Source organism: Cnephaeus nilssonii (genome assembly GCF_951640355.1).
Source record: "Cnephaeus nilssonii genome assembly, chromosome: 11".
Classification (NCBI taxonomy): Eukaryota; Metazoa; Chordata; class Mammalia; order Chiroptera; family Vespertilionidae; genus Cnephaeus; species Cnephaeus nilssonii.
The window spans coordinates 26,812,475-26,833,398 of NC_137082.1; the positions used below are offsets into that span (position 1 = coordinate 26,812,475).

Here is a 20,924-nt window from a genome sequence, read left to right on the forward strand (position 1 = left end):
TCAGATTGCGTGGACACCTGTGTTTCCTGGAGGCCCCACTTGTTGCATAAGCTCTTTTTCACGTGATATGTGCACGATCCACAGGTGGCGGGAAAACGAATGGCCGCCCATTCTGGGTACCAAGGCAGGAGCAAAGGCACACACTGTGTGGAGGAAGCACCCATAGGCAGAACTGAGCCAAGCCAAGCGCACGTTCATGCAAGTACTTAGCTCTAAGTTGTTGATTTTTAACTCATTCCTCTGCCTTTTTAATGTGACAGAAATTGCTGCTCTCTAACCCCAATCCTCGTGGCTTAGGACAGGCGTTGCTCTTCTTTGGCTGATGGTTTCAAATGAAATTTCAAAGTCTAAGCATATGTTTGCTCACTTAATGTAACACCAGAGAACTAAATCTGAACTTTGGAAAAAGTCTATTAATAATTGACAAATAACAGAATTGTCAAGATGTAGAAGGCAGCACAGGAAAACAAATAAAACCAACCTTGGGCTGGCAATAACCCGTGAAAATGTTCACCCGGCTAGTTTGTATCAGCGATTATGAACAACATGCTAAGTCAATTCTTCAGAAGTCTATATATGACTATTACAGGTCTGGAGCAAATGATCAGGAAACCCTGGCTGATAATATGGCGGCATTTTCCAGGTAAGAAAACATATTTATTTTTAAATCATGTTTTAAAATTACACAAAGACACTCTACCAAAAATAAGTTCTCCTAGTTTTAACGTCGATGATGTGGAATTATTTGTCTATGCTTAATAGAGAAGGGGAAAATCTTGGGATTGGGAGAAACCTTGGGCTTTTAAATTATTTTAAACTCTTCTAAGCCTGGGAATATTGAACGATTGACTGAAAAAGCCAACTTTAAGTTTCCCCACTTGGAATTATGTGGATAACTAATTTAACTATGTGTAAAAAAACAGCTCTAAATTGTGATCGCCGCATTGTCTTTTTCTCTGAGTAGGACTGCAAGAGTCTGCTCACGGTGTAGGAAAGACATTAAATGCGAGATAATCATCTTCTCTGGTTGAGCCAGAACAGATTGTTGCCTCAAATGTTCCCATTCTGCTGGTGCCTCTTATCATTCATTTTGATGACTGTTGTCTAAACTTTCACTTTAGATTTCCATTTGTCTATAGAGCATTAATCTTTCAACTTTGCTGTTTCATCTCTGCTCCAAAGAGCTTCATCTCTCTCTTCCCAAGTCAGTTTTCCCTTAACTTTCATATTTCAAAGCGCAGGATGGTGAGTGCCATGGTTTATGTTTTCTGCTTGTAATAAACACAGAAAGGAAAATAACTTTAAAGGAGCATTTTATCTCTCAGCAGTTACAAAAATGGTTTATTTGCTCGAGGAGGGGAGAAGAGCCCTGAATACACACTCTTTCAGGCTCATCCGTTTTACATGAGAGCCTTTAGTAAAGCCAATGAGTGTTGCAGGTGCTCATTGATGGTGATAAATTAAATAGAAAAGGGAAGAAAATATCCAGGGGAAAGAATCTGCCTTTCTTCTTGATTTTTTCTTCTTTAGTCTAGAGCAAAACCACTCAAAATCACTTTTCCGTGTACAAATGAGGAGAAATGAAAACATTCTAACCAAGGTGTTCCCTCGCAAGCAGCACAGACTCACCTGCAAATCAGTGCAGGAGCCTGAGAATGGGGTGCACATTGGGGCCTCCCCCAAACCTCTGGCAGCCTTGACTTTGTCTCCGATCTTCCCTCGAAACCAAATGAGCTGAAAAAATGCTGGAAGAGCCGCGGGGAGGGAAAAGTTGGCTAAGAGTAGAGGAGGGCCTTACAATTCTGCATCTTTTTCAGTCATTAATACTTGGGCCCTTTCAGTTTTCTGCTCTTGGAAGATGGCCCTTGCTGGGCCCATGCCAACTCTGTTCACCAGGTAATGTAGTTTGCTTATTAGTTGTCTCCTGAAGACAGCACCTTAACCCAAAAAGGTCACTTTAACCAAGGAAATGCCAGGCCCTTGTTAGGCTTATGGAGTTGGTGCCTGTTAGCATTCCTTAAGGCAGCGGTCGGCAAAGTCATTAATCAACAGAGCCAAATATCAACAGTACAACGATTGAAATTTCTTTTGAGAGCCAAATTTTTTAAACTTAAACTTCTAACGCCACTTCTTCAAAATAGACTCGCCCAGGCCGTGGTATTTTGTGGAAGAGCCACACTCAAGGGGCCAAAGAGCTGCATGTGGCTCGCGAGCCGCAGTTTGCCGACCATGGCAAGGCACAATGCTCAGGTGACCACCCATTCCATTTATGTACAGCCTTCCTCTCCCTTTATCTCCCCTCAACCCATGCTAGTTAATTAAACTACCAACACTTATTAGCGACCTCTATGGGCTAGACCGTATTACATGCTGAGGACAGAGCGATGAGCCAGACAGAGAAAGTTCCTGTCCAGGGGAGCTTACATTCCTGTGGACACACATGGGCCTGGCCTCCATAATGCCAGTGGGATGCACGGGAGCAAAATGGACCCAAAACAGTTGGCCCCGTGGAGGCCTCCGAGAGGGAGCCAAGGTGTGCAGCAAAGCAGACGGACCCCCTCTGCAACCCTAGGAATTCCAGAAACTGTGTGAACCACAAAAGGCTGTGTGTGGTGCTTCCAAGCTGTGAACTGGACCTCACCGCTTGTGTGAACCACGTGGTGCTCTGTTCCCGTGAGTCTTCCCAGCCTGTGTGTGTGCTGAGTGGTTTAGGGACAGGACACAGATACTGGGAATGAGTTTGCTCTGCTACCTTTCCCACAAACCTGGATCATTCTCTTCTGTTCAACTTTAAAAGGGAAAACATGGATATATACACACTGAGTGGCCAGATTATTATGATTTCTGAACGCATAATAATCTGGCCACTCAGTGTGTGTATATATATACTAGAGGCCTGGTGCATGAATTCTTGCCTGGGTGGGGTCCGGCCAGCCTGGCCAGGGGGAGGGGACATGGGTGGTTGGCCGGCCTGCCTGCTGGTCGAACTCTTGGTCGAGGGGACAATTTGCATATTAGCCTTTTATTATATAAGATATACACTGAGTGGCCAGATTATTATGCGTTCAGAGATCATAATAATCTGGCCACTCAATATATATATATATATATATATATATATATATATATATATATATTCCACTTTCTGTGGAGGATGGCACATGCTGTTTTATTATCAACCACTTGAGTTTTTTTTGCAACGAATGTTAGAGACCATTGCCTATCTAACATCTCAGTTCCTCTTTTGTTGTGTAACTGAATGGGTGACCCTTCATCCCTCACCCTGTATTAAGCTGATCACGTGAAGTTAAGAATAGATTTTCTGCCAGGGTTGTGGTGGCTTTGGGTTCCTGGGATGAAGGGAATCAATTTGAAATCTCTCATTCTGATTTAAACGAAGACTACAAAACGACCAGACCTCACATCGAAGCCTGTTGTGACACAATAGCAGGGTACTTTAAAGGCATTTATGACATTTTTACATCTTCCTCTCCCACAAGTACAACAAAGGGTCATTCTCAGTGACAGCTTTTATCTTTCTGCACTTAGCTCTGACAAGCACATTTTGGAGTTCTGGGGACATGTGCCACTTATGTGACCCAGCAGTTGCTTGGAGAAATTTCTGGGTAAGACTTGGGACTCTAATATTATTGTGCCTCCCCACCCCCAACAAAATGACACATAAAGGCAAATAGATAGAACCACTCAAAACAGTGTTTTCTATTGCAAACAGGACAAGAACAGAGTAGATGTCAGCTTGCTACATCCTACATGGTCTGACCCTACTGGAGTTCATTTTAAAAAGAACAGTAATTTGATTCTTTTACACTTTCACTCAGTGTATCCTTCTTAACCATGATCTGCACATATTTTGTGTCTTCTTGTGAAATTAACACTGGTGGAAAATAATTCTACAATTTGGGCATTTAGAAGTTTCATGATGTTAGAAAAGGAAGCTATTCCCATTCTTTTTTGCATCGCTTATTGACACTTTAAAATAACAGATGGTAAACGTGATATCATTCTCTCTTTAATACCTGAGCAGCAACATAAACGTACCAGTGGCATTTTCAGTATTTTTTCATAAGGCATAAATGTCACAGAATCATTTAGTTAGTTTGCAAAATTGGGTATGTTACTTTTTGCTCTTGCATGATGAAAAGCAGCTAATTATCTCTTGTTTTTGAGGATTCACATGGAAAGAGATTTCATATCCCAACTCTATTTTCTCCCTCCCTTCCCCTCTTTCCCCTTCCCCTCTCCCTTCTACTTCCCCACTCTACCCCAAAGCTGTGGTTTCCTTATCCAGACAAGTGTTGACAAGCACACACACACACACACACACACACACACACACACATCATGCACCAATTGCAGGAGATTCAAGGACTTCAGAAACTATTAAAAAAATGAATGGTAAACAATAAAGTTATAAAAATTGTGATATGTTTTATATATATATATACTAGAGGCCCAGTGCACGAAATTCGTGCACTCAGGGAGGGAGGGGGTCCCTCAGCCCGGCCTGTGCTCTTGCAGTCCTGGAGCCCTTGGGGGATGTCCAATTGCTGTGGAGGTGGGAGAGGCTCCCACCACTGCTGCTGCGCTTGCCAGCCATGAGCCCCGCTTCTGGCTGAGCGGTGCTCCCCCCATGGGAGCACACTGATCACCAGGGGACAGCTCCTGCATTGAGCATCTGCCCCCTGGTGGTCAGTGTGCATCATAGCAACCGGTCGTTCCAGTCAATTTGCATATTAGCCTTTTATTATATAGGACTAGAGGCCTGGTACATGAAAATTCATGCACTTGGGAGGGGGTCCCTCAGCCCAGTCTGTGCCCTCTCGCAGTCCAGGACCCCTTGGGGGATGTCCACCTGCCAGTTTAGGCCCACTTCCTGGGCATTGGGTCTAAGCAGGCAGTCAGACGTCCCTCTGGCAGCCCAGGAGCCTAAAGTCAGACATCCTTAGTGCTGCCAAGGAGGCGGGAGAAGCTCCTGCCACCGCCGCTGTGCTCACAACCATCAGCCCAGCTTGTGGCTGAGCAGAGCTCCCCTGTGGGAGCACACTGACCACCAGGGGGCAGCTCCTTCATTGAGCGTCTGCCCCTGATGGTCAGTGCGCATTATAGCGACCGGTCGTTCCCGGCCGTTCCACCGTTAGGGTCAATTTGCATATTAACCTTTTATTATATAGGATATTATGTTTTAAATGCTTAGAGTAGAAATTAGAATGCAATAGGATCATTACAGGATTTATAAAACATTAATTCACTCTGCTCCGTTGGTGGGATTCAGTAACAGCACACAGCTGTCTTTCTTCAATAGAGTCACCCTTTTGGGTTGTGTGTATGTCAGCTGATTTTTTGATAAATTTGAGGCCCTTGTTGGATGTGAAATGTGGGTCAAAAGCCCTGTTAAAGGATCCCCCACCTTTACCCTACTTCCTTTACTCAGGCATCTTTTTTCCATCCTTTAAAAAAGGTTTATTATTCAGTTTGTTCAATTGTTTTGTCAATATTCATATACTTTTTCCAACGTGAAGGTCTTAGAAGAGTGCAGCCCAAGGTTATGGTCAACTCCTATTTATTTATCTATTTATTTATTTTAAATATATTTTATTGATTTTTTTACAGAGAGGAAGGGAGAGGGATAGAGAGATAGAAACATCGATGAGAGAAATGAGATCGATGAGATGATATTGATCAGCTGCCTCCTGAACATCCCCCACTGGGGATGTACCTGCAACCAAGGTACATGCCCTTGATGGGAATCAAACCCGGGACCCTTCAGTCCGCAGGCTGATGCTCTATCCACTGAGCCAAACTGGTCAGGGCAACTCCTATTTAATGTAAGATTTTTTTTTTTTTTTTTTTTTTGCGAGGGGGGATCACTTCAAATTGAGGGTGGGGGTTGGTGGGGCTTGCAAAGTTACTGAAACTGACAAAGTTAATTGCAATTGCTCTTTGGAAAATATCAAAATGTGGAGGACTTTTTTGAGAGCATACATTTTCCCACTTCATTGCCTTTTAATCTAATTTTGTCTAGGAATTGCATTTGGTGCCTTGGTTGACAAGTCTCTCTAATGTCATCCTCAGAACAGAAAAATAATGTGTAGGGAAGCGGGAACACACCGTTATTAAAGTGACTGCGCCACCATGTGGACAAGGGTAAAGCTGCTGCCTGAGATAGAATTGGACCTTGCCTTACAAGGGAGAATTGGACAGTTGAAAATGCCCCTCTGCCCATAGACAGGCACACACACACACACACACACACACACACACACACACACACACACACCTGATGCCCCGCAGCTCTATGTGTTTGCTTCATAAAAGCTCCCATTGTTCCCGCAGCTCTAAGTAAATATGAATGCCTCCCAAGGCCTGCACTACAGTGGCTGCTATTAAAATCCTTTTCTCTCCTTCAAATAATACGCATAGAGATGATGGGTAATAAAAGCTCTCTTCCAGGCTTCTGGCCCCTCCCCCCCTTCTAAACCGAGATCAAAGAATCATGCTGAGAGGGTCAGTGGAGAAGAAAAGGCTTCCAGCAGCCGTGCATGTGTTGTGACGGAAAATCACGATGTTCAAAGGGATGCAGAGAAATCGCACAGTAAAACTTCTTTATTATGCTTTGCAGGGGCTGGATGTTTTCACTTCATTAGGTGAGGGAGGGTTGGAGGGTTGGATTACAGACCGTTAGCTATTTCTCAAAGCAACATGAAGGCGGAATTTCTCCTTCCGCTATAGGAAGTAGGCTTCACTTAAGACCATGGAGGTTCGATTTATTTTGGTTACTCCATTACTAAATCACACTTCGCTCTATTGACTAAAATCCTTGATCTCCCTGGGAGCAGAGGTAGATCTAGGTAATGAAAGGTAAGTGCTGGTAGGTATGGATGCCTGTGTATTCACACTACTGTCTTAGAGCTCATTAGAACAGGGGTGTGTTTTCTTCCTTTGAAATCAGTTACTAATGAGGAATGAAATAATCTTGAACAAATGCGAGATATAAATTTTGCCAAGAGGAAAAGACCAGCACTTCTCCTGTAAATTTCACTAGTGACGTTTTGGTTCGTGGTTGTTGGTGTTTTTATTGCAACACAAAACAATCACAGAAAAAGGCATTTAAGATAATGTTCAGCAGTCAAAATTTCTTCAAGTCAAAAACTCCAGTCTCTGCCACATGATATTTTTGAAGAAAATATTCAATTTTAAACTGAAAAAAATTTTTCCCTCATCAGCATACTTCAATGGATACAGAATTCAGCTTAAAGATTTTGAAAAAAGCCTGGCTGGTGTGGCTCAGTGGTTGAGCTTCGACCTATGAACCAGGAGGTCTCGGCTCAATTCTTGGACAGGGCACATGCCTGAGTTGCCAGCTCCATCCCCAGAAGGGGGTATGCGGGAGGCAGCCAATCAATGATCCTCTCTCATCATGGATGTTTCTATCTCTCTCTCCCTTTCCCTACCTCTCTCTGATATCAATAAACACATATATTAAAAAAAAGATTTTGGAAAAACCCACACACATTGTATATGACAGAGTAGCCACAGCACATCTTCTTAAACTATAATCTGACCTCCATGTCTTCCTGTACCATCTTTAGAAGGCTTGGAGGAAGTGAAATGAAAGCTATGTTCACTCAAAAAATTTAAGTGAATGTTCATTGTGACTTTATTTATAATTGTACCAAATTCAAAACATCCTAAATGTCTTTTATCAAGAGAATGGATAATCAAATGGTGTAATCTTCTTACCACAGAATATTATTCACCAACCAAAAGGAACAATCTACTAATGCTTATAGCAACATGCCTGAATCTCAAATGCATTCATTATGCTAAGTCAAAGAAGCCAGGCTCAGACCACATGCTGTATGATTCTATTTATACACTATTCTTGCAAAGTAAAACTATAGGGACAAAAAAAAAGATTGGTGGTTGTTCAGGGATGGGTAAGGGGAGGATTTTACTACAAAAGGAAATGGGGAAATATTTCAGAATGGTACACTGTTGTAAATCTTGATTGTTCTTGCAGTTATATGACCATGCATTTGTCAAAGCTCACAAAACTTTACACTCAAATGGGCAAATTCTATCGTGTGTCAAATATACCTCACTGGGATCAATGGCTTGAGGAATTCATTATTATTTTATTGCTAACTTTCCATCTTAATAGATATCCCAATTGTCCCCTTTCCTTTAGCTCTGTAATTTGCTTCAATAGAAGAAAATGTTCTCTTTTTAACTAATACATAATGTCAAAGCTCTAGTTACGCTTTCGAAATTCTAAAACTTTTTTTCTCTTAATTCTAGATGGAAGCTGTATCCACGGATGCTCCGGAATGTTGCTGAAATAGACCTGTCGACCTCTGTTTTAGGACAACGAGTCAGCATGCCAATATGTGTGGGGGCCACGGCCATGCAGTGCATGGCTCACCTGGATGGGGAGCTTGCAACTGTGCGAGGTAGGAAGAAGGTCCCACCAAAGTGACTCTCTTCTCCGTATGCACTGAGCAAACACTTCCCTGAATGTGTTTACAGTCACAAACATTGAGCTCATCACTCTGCCATCAAATGCCTGATCTTGCACATCCTGCTCCTCTATGTTCTAACTGTGACTCTGGGCAACATGTTCTTTGGTTTGATCAGGTGTAACATGGGGATGAAAATAGTAGCTGCCTCCTTGGGTTACACATGTAAAGTGCTTAAAACAATGCCTGGCATGGAGTAGTGGCTCAATTACTCTTAGTTACTAGTATATTATGAGTATTAATATCAACACACCAGAAAATGGAGGTCTGAGAAATCGACTCACTCTGGGTCATGCAGCTAGGTAGTGGCAGAGATGGGATTCAACTTCCTGGCTACCTTTTTTTCAAAGCCCTTACTGTTTTCCCCAAACCCATGAGATTCTCACAATAAAAGAGCAAATGCAGTGACCTGATTGGTTGTTTTCTGCTATGATTTTGGACCATGGTTGTTTTTTTGCCAGTGGGTTATATTCCCAATAGAGTAGTTCCAACTGCCTTAGGAGGAGGGAGTAATGAGAGATTCAAATATAATGTAAAGAAATTTCTTATTAGGGCTAATTTATTAACTTCCCAGGCTTCCAGCAACTATGAACATTTGAGAAGGTATGCACAATGATTAATCTCCCCACATTCTGCTTCAGAAACTCATATAAAGTTGGTAATGAATTCTATCTGACTTTTTTTTTTATAAGCAGGGCAGGTAATTCATGTCTGAAGAGCAGGAACAAAATGCTATTTTAAAGCATTTTAGTTCTAAGAATCAAAGACCTTGTGGATTCATTTCCCTCCTTGGAATGTCTTCCACAAAATTCTTCCAGGGATATCAGCATGACACAGTGAGGTTGTACTGGACACTCTTAGGTCTGAGCCTGGAGCTAGGACCACACACAGATAAATGGCCTTGGAGCCCTGCCATTTGTCTATGGCAATTCTGAAATATGGGCAGGGAGAAGAAAAAAAGGGAGGTGGGCGGGAGGGGGAAATACTAAGTGGATATCTGTCTATTTTATTTTATTTTATTTATTTATTTTTTTGATATCTGTCTATTTAAAGTTGGGATAGCAGAGGCCTTCCCAAGCATGCCATAGACACCAACCATTAAAATCAAAGCAAACAAAGCCACATAAAAAACGGAAACTCCCATGGCTCTAACATTTCTATAAAAATGAAAACAAATGGCAAACTTAAAAAAAGTATGTGACACTGCAAAGGGTTAATGTCCTTTCTATGTAAAGGGCCCTTATATTTGAAAAAGTAAAATAACATCTAGCACAAAATAGGTGAAATAATATAAATAGAAAAATACATAAATAGGAAATTCACAGAGACATAAAAATGGCCAATAAACATGAAAATTTTTAATTTCACAAATAAATAAATGTAAATTATAATCACATATCTTATTTTCTGAATATCAAATTATTATTTGAAGGTTATAATTTTTGATGAGATTAGAAGGAAAATGTGCATTTTCAAATACTGTTGAAAAGAGGGTAAAGTGAAATCATCATTCTAGAAAATAATTTGGCACTGTGTATCAGAATTTAAGAAATATAAATTATATGTGATATTGTCAATTCTCTTCTAAGAATTCCAAGGAAATTGTAATGACTTTGAGGAAAGACATTTCTCCAAGGATGTTCATGCCCCTATTATTTTTAATAGGAGGAAATTTGGAGAAAAACACCCAAATGTCCCATAATTGGAAATAGGTTGCAAAAAAGAGGGTGCATTAAAAATAGCATAGTTTTTTTAAGTCATATCATAGAGTGTAGTGATATAAAAAATGTGACACTAAAAGAAATTTTAAAACGCAGCTGCAAACAATAGTAAGGGTCTAAAATACATTTATTTTTAAAGACTAAGAAGGCTGACTACTCTTTACAAGAGATTACCTATGGCTGATAAGATTACTCCTGACTTTATAGTTCTCTTAGTTTTGGTCTAAAAAATTTCCTTTGGATTATTTTGTAAGAGGGGAATGATAAAAACGGAAGGAAAATGGAGAAGGGATTGTGAAGAAAATGGAAAAGAAGCAGGAGAAGTAAAAGAAGGCAGTAAGCAGAGCTCACTTTCTAAAACACTCAAGAGCCTGCAAGTTATTTATCTACTAGAGGCCCAGTGCACAAATTCATGCACCTTGAAAGGAACTGTGGGCCACAAGGCTGCGGTGGGTACAGGGGCAGGTCTCGGCCCATCCTCTGCGCCCCCGCCTGGCCCCTCCCACTGTGGCCCCTGGTCCCCTGTCTGCCAGAAGCCCTGCTCCCGCCACTGCCACTGCCATGCACTGATAGCGATGGCCCAGCTTGCACCCACTGATGGCACGAAGCAATTGGGGCAGGCACCAGCAGCGGGTGCGAGAGGTGGCTGCTGCCTTGATCGCCCCTCAGGAGCAGGGGGAGGAAATAGGGGCTGGCAGCTGCTGCTCGCACCTGCTGATGGCACTGAGTGATCAAGGCCAGCGCCGGGCTCCAGCAGTGGGTGCGAGTGGTGGCTCTGGTGCTGGTAGTGGGTTTGAGCGGGGCTGGCAGCGGCAGCAGGTGCAAGTGCTGGGCGGGATTGTGGCACGCGGGAGCAAGAATTTTTAGTAACCACCAGAGGCTTGCCCCAATGACAGTGACTGGTGCCCCGTCTTGGTCAGGCACCCCCGCTCACCTGCTCCACCATCATCCCATGGCCGATGCCATGTTCCGCACTCTTCTGCCTGCTGCCAATGCCTGCCATGTTCCACGCGCACCCCTTGGTGGTCAGCGTATACCATAGTGACCGTTTGTTCGGTTGTTCTGCAGTTTGGTGTATTTGCATATTAGGGTTTTATATATATAGATATATATAGATGAGTTACTTTATTTGATGCTTGACAGTGTCACTGTCCCCAAGGTGTGGGCAAACAGCTAGAATCACAGAGAAAGCAGGTTTTCATAGCTAGTCAGTGACAAGTCTTATTCTCCACCTTATTTCTGATGGGTTCAAGATTGGTGCTTCTTATTTTTGGTGGTGTGGAAAGAAAAATGAGAAAAAAGCTTACTTTGAAACTATAATTTTATAGTGTAAGTAGGACTATTTTATCCAACACTTGGCACTAATCATGAGGCATTATTTGATATCTATTGTAGGATTCCTTTACATTTCTTTATCAGACACCTATCAAGCAATGAGCTCATTCCAGGCACTATTCTAAGTGCAAGTATTAAAGCATCGAATCCTTGTAGCAGCCCAAAGTGGTAGTACTATTATTAAGCCCATTTTACACAGCAGATGAATAACTTCCCCAGGATCACACACAACTCACAAATGATAAAGATAGGATTCAGACCCAGGCAGTTTGGTTCGCGTCTGGGCTCCTGACTACATGTGCTACCTTTAATTTCCAGAAAAACACACACAAAAAACCCATCATAAAATGTCATGAGGAGAAGCCCACTTATTTGTCAATTACAGTTTCCTAAACTTTAAGTACATGCTAAATACCCCCCACCCCAAGAGAGTGAGATGCTTGATAGACATCAGGATAAGGTGGAGCAGGCAGAACAAAGATGTGCTGACTTGAGAACGCAGAGGGAATTGGCAATGAAGGTTACACACGGTGCCCTGGAGAATCTAAGACCCTGGATCAGGTTCTTGTCTGTGATATCACGGTTTATCTTCCAGATTTGTAGTAGAACCCTCCCTCGAGTATTTAAACATTTGTACAGTTTTCTTCTATATTCCAATGACCACCTATGGGTTGATGGTCTCTTTAATGTTTAGTTTGATCCTGAAAGCCAATGGAGATCAGCTCATAACAAAGAGGGTTCCTTGGTCGGTATGTTTGGGGTGTGGGGTGGATAGGTGCCTTGGGAGGAAAGGATGTGTGCCTGGAGCAGATGCCCTTGGTGCCTGGGATCTAATCCCTTGTTAGTTACCATTTGTGTCAGAACCTGCAACTTCCCGCCTGCCATTTTCTCTGGCAGCTGAATGAGAAATGTCAGGATAGGTGGGTGAGTGGGAGGGACCCCTCAGCCAATGATGCAGAGGAGTTGTAGAAAGACCCCATCTTCCTTTGATGAGAGTATCTGACACATTTTCCAATACTGTTGCCCAGTGCTCCCCCATTGGGCTGCGGTTGCCCTCAGAAGTTACCTGCTCATTGACATCCCATTCATTCACTACCTTCCCATCCCTCTCTATTTCCTACTCCATCGACTCACTTGCGATGATTCCCAGAAAAAAGACTCGTGCTCACATCTTTGTCTCATTGTTGGCTTCTGGGAGGATGCAAACCAAGACAGGGGCTAACTGGAGATTATCTATAGCCTCAAGCAAAGTTAAGTAAGAGTGTAAGAACATGCATATTTGGTAGAAATTACTTTCTTTTCTCAAAACTCTGAAAATTGATGCAGCTGATATTTGATTTACTCAATTGTTTCAAAATAGGGACATCTTCTCGAGCAAGCCTGATCCGTGGGGAGAGTGTGAAATCTGTGGAAGTTGTTCAGAGGATTTCCTTTTCCCCTACCCTCTTAATTACCTGACTCCAAATCAAGTTTTCCTGTTTCCAAGGCCTTGGCCCCTCGCTAGAAGAAGTTGGGGCCAAGTTCAAGGGTTATGGGTTATTGAGCAACTCTCTCTGGTGATAGGATCCCCTACAGCCTGATCAGTAAGTGTAGGTGAGGTTCATCCAAATCCCCAGAAAATGGCCTGGCCTGAATAATTAAAATGGGCTTCCAGAAAGTTCTGGAAGTAGCCGTGGTACCACAGTCTCATCTTCCCAAATATGTGAGCACGAGTCTTTTTTTCTGGGAATAATCGCAAGTGAGTTGATGGAGTAGGAAACAGAGAGGGATGGGAAGGTAGTGAATGAATGGGAAGTTGGCTCTTCAGACTTCTTCACAGAGCCCTGCTAGAGGGCTTTTGGCCTTTCTTCTCACCACTGTAGGGCACTTGCCCAGTAGAAGCTGGGCCTAAGAATAGAGCTCTACTTTCTTACCTGGCTGTGTGAGCGTAGAGTGACCAATGAAGCTAGTCTTTTTGTCATTTTCAAAATGGCAACGACTATGTAAATTTCAGATGAACAACAAATCATTTATGATCGGGTGTCCTGTAGGTTTACTTGCTGTATCTGGCAGCCCTAGTTGAATAACAGCTCTTACCTTTCCGGGTTCTTGTGAGGATCACATGAGATCAATGCTAGGGAAAGCTTTCCAAAACGTGGTGCACTTTTTATTTGCCCTTGAGTTCAGAGTCTCCCAAATCTTTCTCTTCTGCACATGAAAAACACTTTCAGAAAAGTACACCCTGTTTACACCTTAGTGGGAATGAAAGTAGCTCTTTTTACTTAGCTGAAGATATTTTTGTTTGGTAAGCTTTATGCAGGAGCCTCAAGAAACGGCTTTAAGGGCCAACCTGGTAATGTATTTAAGGGCCAACCTGGTAATGTACATATCGAAAGAGTGGGGAGGGTAAGAAAACAACAATGCAAGCTCCGTGGTGGATACCAGCAAACCTGCGATTGCAGGTTCATTCAAAAGGGGGCAGCCCTAGCGTGGTGCTAGCCAACTCCTGCCCCAAGGGAGTGAGGATGTGGAGTTACCAATCTTCAAAAATTTTAAGAGAAGCCAGAAACCTTGATTTTTATGTGCAATCTCCTGGCTTTTTATTTTTATTTTTTTTATGTTGGCAGATAAATCAAAACTCTCTAAAACACTGTTTGGGGCAACAATGTGTGGGCCAAAGCAAATACTTTTGTGGGCTACAACTGTCCCTTGGGCTGCCCGGCTGGGACATCTGATTTATGTGGAAATTCACCGCTAACTAGTTTCACTTCTTGTGGCAGGTCCTTTTCACTCTCTAGGATTATGTTACCTCAGTGATAGAGTGAGCTGCTTAAGCAAGATCAGGGTCTGAAGGAGGCTGGGCTTGCACCCAAGGATCTCAGGGAAGCGAGGCCACTATGTTGCATGTTGCAGTTCAAAAGAGCAGTGCTTTAAACAAGTTCTGCGGCTAAGACAAACACAAAGGAAAAAACCTCCACAAAGAGAAAACTCAAAAACAAAAAATTCCCAACAGTGGGTGATCTTTCTCATTTTTTTCAGTATGTAATAGTTTTGTGCTCATTTAACATTTTATCAAATGCAAAAAGAGAGGCCATTCAAATTAGAGAACCAGCCTTCCTTATATTTCTGACGTCCCACCGCTATCCTCTGCCTTCTACCTCCCATGCCAGCCCAGAGAACACAGATCGTGGACAGAGCGCTGTGTGTGCCTCTGGTTTTCAGTTCTCACAGCTGCATTCTTGGGCTAGAGGAGAGCAAGTGGATAGGCATTTATCTCTGGATCTTCCTGAAAACTCAGATAGGTGTTTAATAAATGCCACATACATTTAAAAAACCATGCTTCACAGGCCGTGGCCAAAGATGATAGCAATGAATGGGTGCCAGGCAATGTGGATTTATTAACTCATCTCTCCCTGACCACCATCTGAAAATGTGTGAGCCCAAACCTGCAAGGATGTTTCTCCAACAGTCTGTGGGTGTGGAAACGGAGGCTTGCAAAGAAGTTCAATACTTTGCTCAAGCTTATTGATCACATAGGCAATGCTGTCGATAATATCCTGGTCAGTTACTGATATTTCCAAATGTCGTTAACTGCAGCAAGAAGCCGAAGGCAAGCTCTATGCCATAGTCTTGAAATATGAACTGCAAACATTCTGTTTTTATAGATTTATCCCTTTAGTTTTGAAATTATGGAACAAGCCAAAGACTATGAAACTCGTTAGAAAAGATGAGCTTGTACAAAATTCAGAAACATAAAATAAAGGGCCTTGAATCTTAAACAAACAAAATTTTAAACTCTTAGGATAGAAGGAAAACAGCTGGGAAACGCTGAGTGGAGAGCAGTTGCCCTGCATTGTGCGATGGTTCAGAGATTTACTGCAGTAGATGATTTAGTCAGCATTTTGATAACTGACAATTGTTACATTTAGGCAGTCATAGAAAGGCTTCTACTCATAAAGGCACATTCATCTGAAACTTATAAGACTGGATTTTGATGTTTAAAGTTTTATCATTCATATAAACTTCAGGGATGATGATCAAATCACTTCTACAAATAATTAACGTATTGAAGGAAATAGCAATAATAAACATAAATGCTAGTAGCGTATAAAAGAGGTGGTCTCATTAGGTTACATTTCCATCTTGCAAGATAAGCAGAGCATCTTCGATTTTCAAAGAGCCCATTAATAAAATGCTTACTAGTCACTGCGGCTTTTAGGACATTATCATGGAAATCTCTCTGCTTTTATGCGCAGTGGCTGCAATAAATTTTAGATCATCCTTTACATTAGCTCTTTTTGCTCCGTTTAAACATGGAAGTCAAAAAGAAAGAGAAAAAAGGGGATTCAGCAGCCATGTATCCTTTTGCTTCTGACTTGTTATATGGACAGGTGCCACATGAGGGAGTGCTGGGACCTCAAATAGAGAACCATGCAGCCCCACCTAATGTGTTCCAGGAATGCTCAGCATATTAGCAAATTCTTATTAAACTGTCAAAAGAAGAAGAAAAAAAAAAAAGATTTTAAAAGAAATGTCTGCCCCTGGATGCAATTAGAGGCTACCACACAGGATTTGATGGGCCATAAAACCATTAAATCTAAACACTTTCTTTTTGAGCCTAAAAGGCCAGAACATTCCAGAGTGAAGTTTTGGGACCAGCTCTGACTTGACCACCTATTAAGGTGCAGGTGGAACAGATTGCAGAGGGACACAAAGAGCCATACAGACCCCAGCGAACTGAATTAGGGGGTAGGTGAGAGCTTTAGCTGTTGAATTTTCTGGATTTTTCCGAGATTAAGTGATCAACCCTAACAGTGAGTGAAAGACCATTCAGCAAGAAAAATGGTCATTTCCTTTGCTCCAGACCCAAACGATGTATTTTTGAAAGCTTTATTGATTTATATATTTATGTGTTGTACTAGGTGACCGAGTAGATATACATTTCAGCATAACTACGAGGAAAATGTCCCCGTTATTCTCAATTTACCCAAATCCAGGAACAGCACCAGATTGGCTTTAAATGAAACTTTGACTCTTTCTGAAGTGAGTGTCATTTATGCACCAAAAGTTTGGACCTTACATTCCTATCATTAATCCTCAAAGTAGACCTGTGAGGTGATTATCATTTATCATTCTCCTTACTGACATGGAGGAAAAGCACGCCCTTGACCAAGGTCTAGAGCTGGTCAGTGGTGAGGACGGATGGGGTGCTATCTGCTCCACTCCAGTCTGAGCCAGTTATTTGTCTTTGTTCAGGATTTTTATCAATTTTTACTCGGAAGAAACAAAAGGAGGAAAGACTAATGGAAAGAGGAGAGTTCACTTTAACTTTGTCCAAAGTACATCGGTTAAACATTTGGAAGGGAATACCTTCTTTGCATCATTGTAGCAAAAAAAAAAAAATTAAAAAAAATCAAGTTATATATTTTACCACCTTTATTTTTAATCTACTTCAACTGATTTATGTTTTGAACCTTTGTTGCCAACAATCAAAAGTCAGTGGGACATGGTCTTTCTTCACAAACACATTACATACACACATGTGTGTACTGTACATGTCCATATACATGCATATAGGTGAAAAGATTATGGACCTCTTTTATATACATATGCATAAATATATATTATATACGGAAAGCATATAATTCATATCTAAAATTTTTCAAAACTGATAGTCCGTGTTTAAATAGCTATTATAAATTAAACTTTAGCTATGTTCGAGACCCATGTCAAATGGTACGGTTTCTAGGGCTTTTGCACCATAAATTAAGCTATTGGGTAGCTTTCCTGAGAGGATAAAATTGCTTCTTCTCGAGTTAGTAGTGTGCCTGATGGCGAAGTGCAACAGTGCGAAGTCAGAGGCCCACGTGTGTATCCCAACCCTGAGGTTGTTAAACTGAGGGAGGCTGATCGACGTCGTCGGGTCCAAACTTGATATTCTTTGAAACCGTTTTAAAAGGCATCTTACTGTGGGATGCACCGCATACAATCTGCCAGTTATGCCAAGACCTCACAACTCAGTAAAATGACAGAATAATAACCTGGGAGTCATTCCAGTACAGCTAATGTTTTAGTCTGTTGCAGAGTGCTGCCCCAGAGATAAAGTGGAAGCAAGGAAGGGAGGGCTAAGATGTCATTGGGACTAACTATTCCTCAATAATATTTCCATGCCGTAAAGAAGAGTTCTCAGGGTGTAGTGGCAGGGCGATCATTCATTATTTTACTGCACAAATTCAGACAATGGACCATCATGAAACCATAGGAAAGATGAAGTCTGGTTTCCTGGCCTTCCTTGGCAGTGTTTAAATTGATTATGTTCCCTAAATAGTAAATTAAGATTTGTTTGACCACTTCTAAGTATTTCCAGTATAATTGTAGTGGAAGTTTTGTTCCTCTCTTGGATTACTGACTTTAGAACATTCCTTTTCTGAGTAATCTCAATGGTAATTTTAGGCGGTCATAGAACATTGTCAATTATGTCTCTAGCAAACCCATGTAATGGTAGTTCCCGTGCAAAGAAAGGCTGACACACTCCATGGATGTGAGGGTGCACATCTATGCAAACATTTCTGTGTGTCAGAACCACACAACTGCTTGGTGCTTTGTCATTGCATATTTTCCCCATTAGGTAAGGACTTCCTGTGCAGATGACAAAACGCGTTTTCTGAACAAAATTTCAGCCCAGCGGTTTTGATGACTAAGTTTTGCAGGAGGGTTTTAATCAAAGGTACCTAAAAACAGCACTTTAGGCTCTTTGAACATATTACCCCTTTTCCTTCAAACGCATAATTTTGGAAACCAACTCATCTTTCCCATAAAGGAGAGCTATTTTCAAAGGAATCATTTGGACCCAAAGTAGCACATTGCTTCATTGTTGTGCTCTAACCTGGGCATGTGATTGTCCCACATGAATCAATGTTCCACATTACAGACATTTACTCTCATATCTTATATTTTCCTCTGTTTATTGTCACAGTGGCTGTGGATGAACATCATCCTCAAATGTATTATAACCCCCTTCCTTGTCAATCCTAGTATAATGACCTTTAGTTTTACCTGATGATTCAGCATCTTACTTATATGTGTAAGACTGTTGGGCCTGACATTAAACATTTGGAAGCAATTCTACAATTGGTAAATTGTGCCTTCTCAACTTTGAGTAACCTCTCTCTATTCTTCCTCATCTTCTGGCATTTATTTTTAGTTTGGCATTTATTTTTGCTTCTAATATAAAATCTAGGAAACTGGGCAAATCCTATAAAGCTTATAAAACACATTTGATGATGGTAAAGTGTGCTGAAGGGTGTTACTATAATGCAATGAATACCTTGACCTTAAAACTAGTAAGAGATGAACGCATGAGAAAATGTGGCAAATATACCTGTGCTTCTCTCCAGAGGGACACCTGTGGAGAGGAAAGACAGATTCATCAGCAGAATGTGACTGGCAACTGGAAACCATGTACTACCATTATCTATAAGGTCTATCTTCACTCGAGCCATCAGATATCTCCCATTAACTTGGATGAGTCCTTGTGAACAAAAATGTCTACCTTATTCTCAAAGTATCCTTCATGAACAAAAGCATTAGTATCATTGGCGAGCTTGTTAGAAATGCAGAATCTCAAGTTCCATTCCAGACCTACTGGGTCAGAATCTGAATTTTATCAACATTCCCACATGATTCCTATGCACATCAAATCTTGAGAAGCACTGGAAAGTCTAGAATGGAAGTTCCTGGTGCATCCCAACCAAAGGCATAGTTCAAATCCTCAAGATGAAACAGTGTTAGATGTAGCATGAATAACATGCTCATTAAAGATCTTCTGAGAGGCAGCTGATTTCAGGAGAACAATCTGAAATACAGCAGGAAGTCAGAAGCAGACGCTAGAGAGGTGAGGGAGATGTGTACAAAGTGGTTTTCAAAGAACCAGGGTAGTGTCCAGCCCCCAAAACTTAAGTTTTTATCTTCTGACCTGCACATCCAGATGACTGGGATCAGAAATAAACATTTTCATTAAGGCCCGAGGTAAAGCAAAACCCTGCCAAAATCTAGAAGCACATTGCATTTCGTAGCCATAGGGAGGATTCTGCCAGTTCATGATGTTTTGCAAAGCTCTAGCCCATTAAAATCACTGTACATTGGAGTTTAGGATTTGTACCAACCCAGAGGTGACTGCATTTATATCTAATATGAGTTGATATAAACCTCTGTAGTGAATTACAGGTTCCATAACATAGGAAATTGCGTTAACTCTATTCACCCGTGGTTTGGGGATGCTGAGCTGCACTCAGTCTTATGCCAACTCATTGTAGACCCTTACAGCATTTCCCCACCCTAGGGCATGTAATGTAACTCTAACAAGAAACTTGATTGTGAGCAGGTCTGAGGGTAACTTTTATTCTGTTAAACAGAATGCACCAATATTTTCCAATGACATTATATATAATAATGACATTAACCACATTTATTTCCATAAAATTATACTTATAATTGTATGGCAAATGAAAGAGTGTGTGTTATGTACTATTGAGTGGACTCCGATTCCTGGCAACGCTATGAATGAATGATGTCCATAATCTCCTGTCCTCTACAGCTCACTCAGCCCTGTAGACTCATGCCTATGGCTAACGTATTCTCTGCTCTTCCCCAGTAACCATTTGAGTGCTTTCTGACCTGGGGTTCTCATTTTTGTGCGCTCTCTCTTGCTTCACTTTGGACTCTCCTCATAGGGTTTGGTTTTCAAAGTAAAATGAAAGGAAAAAGAATGAATAAGAAAAGAGAGTACAACCCTAGCTGGGTTTTCTCAGTGGTTTGAGCATCGGCCTGCGGACTGAAGTGAAGGGTCACGGGTTGGATTCTGGTCAAGGGCACGTACTTTGTTTTTTTTTGTTTTTTTTAAATTACTTTATTGATTAAGGTATCATATATTTGTTCTCAACCCTCCCTGCTCCCCATTCCCATCCCAAACTCCTCCACACGCATGCCCCCACCCCCCTGTTGTCCGTGATCACTGGTTAGGCTCATATGCCAGCACACAAGTCCTTTGGTTGATCTTTCTCCCTTATCCCCACCCTCCTCTACCTTCCCTCTGAGGTCTGACAGTCTGATCGATGCTGTTCTTGTTCTTCAGTCTATGTTGTTCATCATTTCCCCTAGATGAGTGAGCTCATGTGATACTAGGAATACACTTATAGGAACCGAAAATGAGACAAGCAATAATGGTTATGCTGAGAGGCAAATGAATCAGTCTATAGTGAGTTTCTTTCTGGGCCAACAGTTCTTTTGAGTCCCAATTTCTATGTCCAACAGTTCTTTATGTGTACATAACAGCAATGATATTTCAGTTCTG

General features: G+C 41.6%; 1 protein-coding gene across 1 annotated transcript in view; it reads left to right on the top strand.

The window, feature by feature from the left end:
• Positions 1-506: 506 nt before the first annotated feature.
• HAO1 (hydroxyacid oxidase 1) overlaps positions 507-20,924 on the top strand; it is a gene marked incomplete at its 5' end in the record, with an annotated part of 57,288 nt that continues 36,870 nt past the window's right edge. Inside the window, 2 exons of the mRNA XM_079783450.1 lie at positions 507-643; positions 8,320-8,471. Of these exons, the coding sequence (XP_079639576.1) occupies positions 507-643; positions 8,320-8,471 (289 nt within the window). The remainder of the gene's footprint in view (positions 644-8,319; positions 8,472-20,924) is intronic.